Raw genomic sequence first — 8,243 nt, forward strand, 5'->3', positions numbered from 1 at the left:
GAAAGGTTCGAAGCTCCAAGCCCAAGGGAAAAGTTTTGGTCAGACTCCAGGTCTGGTCTGGAGCGCTGGGTGGTGGCCTCGGAAACCACACAAGGCTCCGGATCCCCACCCTCAGACCCCGCCCCCTAGCCCAGCCTAGCCCAGCCCAGCCAGCCCTAAGTGGGAGGAGAGAGCGGGTCGGAAAAGTTCCGAGTCATCTCCGAGGCCTAAGGCCCAAAGGAAGGAAAGATCCTGGGAAAGGAGGCCGGCTGCGCTCCCCCTTCCCCACGTCAAGAAACCTGTTGGCTCTTAGCTACACCCTCTGGACTTCCCTTCCTCAGCCCTGGAGCTTCTCCCCTGGCCCAGGCGAAAGAATGGCTTCTCTGGGGCTGGAGGAGGAGCTGGACTGTGTCATCTGCCTGGAGCTGTACCGGGAACCGGTCACTCTGCTCTGCGGCCACAACTTCTGCCGTAAGTGCATAAAAGATTACTGGGACCTCGGGGAGATCAACTGCCCCAAGTGCCGGGCCCCGTTCGAGCAGCGCCCCGCGCTGCACAAGAACGGGGCTCTGTGTGACGTGGTGGAGGCCCTGCGGGCGGCCAAAGAGCAGCCGGCAGCGACGGAGCCCGCGCTTGGCCCGTGCCCCGCTGCCCGGTGCCCCCGTCACGGGCGAGCCCTGGAGCTCTATTGCAGGACGGAGAAGCGGTGCATCTGCTGCGCCTGCACCGTGGGCCAGTGCGAGGGCCACCTGCGAGTCCTGGCCGATGTGGAGCGCAAAGAACAGGAGGTGAGGGAGGGGCGGGGTGGGGACTAGGGGCGCAGAACCGGGACCATCCGGGCCGAGCCTCTACGCAGCGCGCCCATTCCAAACCAAACCCGGCCCAACTCGGCATGCAGAGGCGGCTGGGGCGCTGAGTGGAGGGAGGAGCACTAGACTGGGAGTCTGGGAGACCCGAGTTCCAATCCCTATGCACACACTCAGCTAGACATGTGATTCGGAGCACTTCACTCAGCCACTCTAAGCCTCGGTTATCCCATCTGTGAAATGACGATAATTATATCCTCCCACACCCACATACATAGTTTTATTCTATAGATCCAATGAAATGAAACGATCGTTTTTTAGGTACAATCTTTTTAAAGTACAAATTACAATGAATGGGCTAAGTGCTGGGGATAAAAAGACAAGACACAAAACAAATTCCAGCCCTTCTAAAGGCTTACCTGGTTACATTTAAAAAGTTAAAAAAATGTAAAACCTTTACCTTTTGTCTTAGAATCAACACTGTGTAGTGGTTCCAAGACAGAAGAGTGCTAAGGGTTAGGCAGTGAAGGTTAAGTGACTTGCCCAGAGTCACAAAGCTAGGAAGTATCTGAGTCGAGGTTTGAATCCAGGACCTCTCAGGACCTGGCTCTCAATCCACTAAGCCACCTCACTGCTCCCTACATTACATTTTTTTTTTTTAACCCTTACCTTCTGTCTTGGAGTCAATACTGTGTATTGGCTCCAAGGCAGAAGAGTGGTAAGGGCTAGGCAATGGAGGTTAAGTGACTTGCCCAGGATCACACAGCTGGGAAGTGTCTGAGGCCAGATTTGAACCTAGGACCTCCTGTCTCTAGGTCTGGCTCTCAATCCACTGAGCTACCCAGCTGCCCCTCCTTCATTACATTTTAAAGATTTTTTTTCAATCCATAAAAACAAATGAGAAACACCCTTGGATATGTAAGGACCATTGAGTTCCCCAATCTTGAATTAATGTCACTTCAGTTCATCCAATGGCTTTCAAAGATATCTATAATGATTAAGGACATTTTATGCACTTCATCTAAAACTTCTGATTGATTTTCAATAGAATGTTGTTCTTACCTGGGTAAGGTATCAGGGATTAGTATCTTGACTCTTACATTAAGTGGGGTGGGATAATAGAACTACTAACTCAGTGGCACTTACCCTTACAGACAAGATGTATAGCAGAAGGAAAAAAGTTGCTCAAAAAGACAATTATTTTTCTTTTAAATACATATTTCCTTGTGACCAAAACCCCAGATACACACACACACACACACACAATAATAATATCTCTCATGTTATGTGTGTGGGCAGCTAGGTGGAACACTGGGCCTGGAGTTGGGAAGACCTGAGTTCAAATGTGACCTAGCTGTCTGACCCTGGGCATGTCACTTATCCCTGTTCATTTCCATTTCTTCATCCTATAAAATGAGCTGGAGAAGGAAATGGCAATCCACTCCAGTAATTTTGCCAGGAAAATCCCAAATGGGCTCATGAAAAGTGGGACACAACTGAATAAAAACAATAACAATATCTATCTATATCATTGTTGTTTAAGTTGTGGCCAAATCTTTGTGTCAATAGGGTCCACAGGGTTTCTTAGCAAAAGTATTAGAGTGGTTTGCTATTTCCTTCTCCAATGGATTAAGGCAAACAGAGGTTAAGTGACTTGCCCAATGCCACATAACTAGTAAGTATCTGAGACCTGAGATCTGAAATTTGAACCTAAGCCCAGCACTCTATCCACTGAGCCATCTGACTACCCCAGATCTCTCTTTCCTTGTCTCTCTCTGCCCCTGTCTGTCTGTCTGTCTGTCTGTCTCTCTCTCTATATATATACACACATATATATATATACATACATGCACATATAGATATTCATACACCTCTATATAGCTACATATATATTGCTATATCTCTATATACGTGTATATATACATATCTTTTATAGATCTAGGTAGATGTGTATAGATAAACATATCTATGTTTAGCTTTCCATCTGTCTTTGCATCTATCTATCTAGCCAGCCAGCCAGCTATCCATCTATTTCTATTTCTGTCTGTCTGTCTATTTATCCATTTATCTCTATCCATCTAGCTATATCTATCTATCCATCCATCCATTTATCTATCTATCTATCTATCCATCCATCTATTTATCTATCTCTGTCCATCTCTCTATCTCTGTCTGTCTGTCCATCTATCTATCCATCTATCTGTATCTACCTACCTACCTACCTACCTACCTACCTACCTACCTATCCAAAGAGGAAGAAGAGACCACTAACACCACAGAAAACCAGCGAGGCACATGAGCTGAGCCTTGAAGGAAGCTAGGGTTCTAAGTGGAAAGCTGGAGGAAGCACCTGTGGGAAAACATGTGGGCAGGAGATGGAACAATGAGTTCCAGTGCCAGAAGGGCAGGTGGATCACTTTGCTTTGTCTCTTTGTGCTGAGGCCTCTGGGTATTAGACCTTTAGGGAGTACTGGGGATTAGAGTACTGGAGGGAGATGTGACAATTAACATTTCAAGAGGCAATATTTCTGGGTATTAAATTAATTTATTAATTGACCAGTCAAAAGGAATTAATTTGATTCTCTGGATAATCAAAGACTCCACTTCCTCTGATGTGGGTCCTTAAATAAAATTTAGGTCCCTCCTTTGAACATCCCCAAAACATTTCTGACTAGTAAATAGGTAACTGGGAGATAGTCCATCAAAACTTTCAACCCTTCCCGAATGTAAGAGGGAGATTTTAGGTATTTTATAGATATATATTTAAAGTGTGGCCGCCAGGAATCAGTAATTCAGGTTGATTCCGTAATTAAATCAGACCCAAGTCAGCATCGGGTTAAGGCAGTTTATTTACAATTAGGAAGGTAAAGGTATGGGAATAAAGAGAAAGGGAGAGGCTAGTCCAGGCCTGCAGAGGCCTGGACGAGAGAGAAGGTTAAAAGGCTAAATAAATTAGGCTGCAAGCCACAAGGCCTAGCAACCAGATAGGCTGGTGCCTGCTTAAGGCAGAGTTTGGAAGCGGCCTAGGTAGGCCAAGGAAGTCAGCCTAACTTGCCCACCTGACAATACAGAGTGCAAGCCGTCTGTGGTCTCAGGAGATCCTTCAGCACCAAGTTCAAGGCAGGAACTCCCTCCACAGGAAATAACCAACATACTTAAAGAGATAGTGTCTTTCATCACTTCCTGTGGGTCCACCTCTATTTCAAGTGGACAAATGGCAGCCTCTACACTGATTTTGGACTGCCCAAAGGGCAGTCCCTAGTTCTTGATTTGTTACTTATTGTCACGTGTGGGTAACTCATCTCCCCTCCCCACTAAGGGAGGTGAGGGTGACATCATTTCTATGCCTAGGATGAGTAGAGTTTTGACTATGAGTCGGCTAGAGTTAATTCCATTTACACACGAACCTAATAGGTGATGGTGAGTGGTCATGTAATTAATTAGCTGGAAGAGAATCTTTATCTCCTTTATCTATTAATTAGGTTTTATTGGAAGGAAACATTCCTGACAGTTCCTAAGAACAAAGAGAATGTAAAAGTCCACAGACCTGTTGGATATTCTTAATCTAGGACCCAGGTATAGAAATAATACAGTATTTGTAAAAAACAAATTTTCACAGGGAGAAATGATGAGAGGAGCCAGAAGCCTTTCCTTTTGCCTAGATCTAGTGCTGAGATTGGAAGTCATAGAGATATTTACATATGTTTAGGACAAGGGTTTGTTTGTTTTAAAAAAAAGAAACCATTACTTTTCTATCTTGGACCCTCTCTTGTGTATTGGTTGCAAGGCAGAAGCGTGGTTAGGGCTAGGCCGGTGATGGCAAACCTATGACACACGTAGCCATTTTCGATGACATGCAGCCGCATACGGAGAAGGATGGGGCCGCATGCCAAGGATGAAACATTTGCTGTAGTTTAGTGTAGACGCTCTGTGCACTATAGATGACAATTCTACCTATATTCATTTACCTATTTTGGTTTATTAAATACAGTTATATATTACAATTATACATTTTTGTTATTTAAACTATAAATATCATGAAATTATGTTTTTTTTCTTGAAGTGACACACCACCCGAGTTATACTCGGTTTTTTTGGCAAATTTTGACACACCAAGCTCAAAAGGTTGCCCATCACTGGGCTAGGCAATGGGGGTAAATGACTTTCCCAGGATCACACAACTAAGCAGTATCTGAGGCCACATTTGAACCCAGGACTTCTTTTCTATAGGCCTGGCTCTCAATACACTGAGCCACCCAGCTCCTCCCAGCACAAAGATAACTTATTGTGTTATGAACCAATTTGACAATCTGGTGAAATCTATGGACCCCTTCTCAGAATAATATTTTAGTGAAAACAAAGATGTATTTTTTTCTTATCCAAGTTAATGGACCATCTGAAATCTGAGGACCCCAAGTTAAGAACCTCTTGCTTAGCACTTCACAGATGCCATGAGCTTGCTTTGATCTCCACAGTGTGGTAGCCCTTATTATGCCCATTTTACAGATGAAACATCAGAGGCCTACAAGGGGAAGTGAATTGCCCAAGGTCACATATAATGAATGATCTCAAATCTCAGGTCTTCTGATTCTCAAGCTAGTGCTTTCCCAACTCCTGCTCTGATATTGGCATTGGTCAGTGGCCAAGGGTGGAAGGAGAACTCAGGACTTGCACCCCAGCCCTGGACCCTCTCTTGACTTCTTGTCTCACTGGTGTCACAGAAATGGCTGAAGGAACAGCTGGAGGAAAATCGGAATCAGAAAATCAAGATTGATGAACTACTTAAGGAATTTCAGGATGAGACTGACAGGATCCAGGTAATTAAGTAGCCTTTCCTGACACCTCCAGAATCACTACTCTTCATCTCTGGAAAAGAAAAAGGTTATTTTTAATTATGAATATGAAAAATGTGGGCATGAGCATAACAGAAAAAAAAGGAATTGCTTGTGAAACCTTATGTAATTTACTGGGGTTTTTAAAATCTTTATTTTCTGTCTTAATAACAACTCTAAGACAGAAAGGCAAAGGCTAGGCAAAGAGGGTTAAATGACTTGCCTTAGGTCCCACAGTTAGGAAATATCTGTGCCAAATTTGAACCCAGGTCATCCTGACTCCAGGCCTGGGTACTCTAGCCACTGAGCCACCTAGATGCCCCAACTTACTGTTATTGTTGTTGTTTTTGTCTTAAACCCTTACTTTCTGATCTTAGAATCAGTAGTAAGTAATCAAGCCTTGGCTCCAAGGCAGAAGAGCAGTAAGGACTAGGCAATGGGGATTAAGTGACTTGCCCAGGGTCACACAGCTAGGAGTTATCTGAGGTCCTTCCTTCTCTAGGTCTGGTTTTCAATCTACTGAGCCACCTAGCTTTTTGTTAATAAATTATTTTTCATACTTTACCAAGTTATCTCCCTTAATATGACTTTCAAGCAAATCACTCCAAGCCTCTGTTTCCTTAGCAGTAAAATGAGAATAATAACACATTTAGAGGGCTATTTTGAGGAAAGCACTCTGCAGATCTTAAAAGGTGTGAGGGGCCAATATTTAATTCACCAAACAGGACAGGATCAGAGGGTTTCTTATGTCCTCATGAGGCTGAGTCCTGGACAAACCTTCCAGGGACCCCAACCTTTCACTGTTCTGTTCCACCTCCCCTAAAATGGACCCCACTCTGCTTAGTGCCCTAGGGCTGTGTCTGTCAGGCCATGCCCACCTCCACAGCTCCCATCCTAAGATTCCTTCTCTGCCAACTCAGAATTCAGCCAACACCTGGGCCTTGGCCATCTCTGAAAAAGTCACTTGCCTGCTGCGGACCCTCGAAGCATGGCGGGATAAGGCACTCCAGAACTTCGAAAAGGAAAAGATGGCTGTCCTGGCCCAAGCCAAAGAGACCAAACAGTGTCTTCAGGACCACCTGGAGCTCCTGGCACAGAACACCCAGCAGATCCAAGAGCTGCTGACTTGCCCCAGTGATGTGGGCTTCCTCCAGGTACCCAGAAGTAGAGCAGGGAGGTGGGGGCGGGGGGTGGTGGTGGTGAGGAGGTGAAATCACAAAGGGGTGCCAAGAAGATTTGGAGGAGGGAAGGATTCCTTGACCCAGGGACACCTCAGATCTGATGACTGACAGTCCCATGTCCCTGATGGTTCAGAGGTCTCCACTTCTGACACCTCCTGGGTCTTTGGCACCAGTGCCCTTACTGAAGTGGGATGACGACGTCGATCAGCTGAAGGAACTGAAGACACTAGACCAAATCTATCAACTCCTCCTGAGGAACGAGACGGACCCTGGGATGCCTAGAGATGCAGATCCTGGTTTCAAGGGTAAGACTGACCTTTATCCCCTGGGTGGCTTTGACCAGTGTCCTTCTTCCCTCACAGTCTGGGATTGACTGGCCCTGACCCCAGGGACCAGGCCAAAGTTCTTTTCCTACAAGTCCTACAAGATAGTGACTCCCTATTGCCCAAGCCGCGTGCTTTCCGCAGGGCTTCTCCCTTGGAATAGAAGGCCCCATCCTCTAATTCTGGTGGTCTGTTTGACCCTTAGAGCACAGAGGACCCTTGGATCTGACCCCAGGACCAGTGTGCCATCTGAGGAAGGAACTGAGACAAAGTAAGCCTATTCTATGTCTATATATAAAAAGATGTACAGATATATGGATAAATATATACAAATATATACAAATATGTATAAATATATAAATGTAAATTTAAAGATGCATGAATATATATGTACAAATATATAAATATGCATAAATATGTGTATATCAATATAATATGAATGTATCGATATACATATATACACACACATACATATAAATAAATATATAAATACACTTATAAACAAACCTATAAATGTCTATGAATATATAAATAAATTTATAACATGCATAAACATATACATACAAATAGATAAATATAAATAAATATGTATAAAAATATATAATCGAAATGTGTAGATATAAATATATACATAAGTAAATATACAAATGCACTTATAAACAAACCTATAAGTATGTATGAATATCTAAACAAATATAAATATGCATAAACATATAAATACAAATAGATAAATATAAATAAATCTATATAAAATATACAATCTAAATGTATAGATATAAACCTATACATATAAATAAATATATAAACACACTTATAAGCAAACCTATAAATATGTATGAATATATAAACAAATATATAAATATGTATAAACATAAATACAAATAGATATAAAATATAAATATATAATATACAATCTAAATGTATAGATATAAATATAAATATATAAATACATATATACACTTATAAACAAACCTATAAATATTATGAATATATAAACAAATATATAAATATGCATAAGTATATAAATGCAAATAGACACAAAATATATAAATATGAAATTATGTATCTAAATGTATAGATATAATTAGATAAATACATTTGTAGGCATACCTATAAATATGT

At 42.6% G+C, this 8,243-nt stretch overlaps 1 protein-coding gene across 1 annotated transcript in view; it reads left to right on the forward strand.

The window, feature by feature from the left end:
* The first annotated feature begins 328 nt into the window (after positions 1-328).
* TRIM65 (tripartite motif containing 65) overlaps positions 329-8,243 on the forward strand; it is a 25,546-nt gene continuing 17,631 nt past the window's right edge. The window contains exons 1-5 of the mRNA XM_044675145.1: positions 329-767; positions 5,507-5,602; positions 6,538-6,771; positions 6,932-7,103; positions 7,336-7,392. Of these exons, the coding sequence (XP_044531080.1) occupies positions 354-767; positions 5,507-5,602; positions 6,538-6,771; positions 6,932-7,103; positions 7,336-7,392 (973 nt within the window). The 5' untranslated portion in view covers positions 329-353. The remainder of the gene's footprint in view (positions 768-5,506; positions 5,603-6,537; positions 6,772-6,931; positions 7,104-7,335; positions 7,393-8,243) is intronic.

The sequence above is a fragment of the Gracilinanus agilis genome, chromosome 4 (assembly GCF_016433145.1).
Source record: "Gracilinanus agilis isolate LMUSP501 chromosome 4, AgileGrace, whole genome shotgun sequence".
Taxonomy (NCBI): Eukaryota; Metazoa; Chordata; class Mammalia; order Didelphimorphia; family Didelphidae; genus Gracilinanus; species Gracilinanus agilis.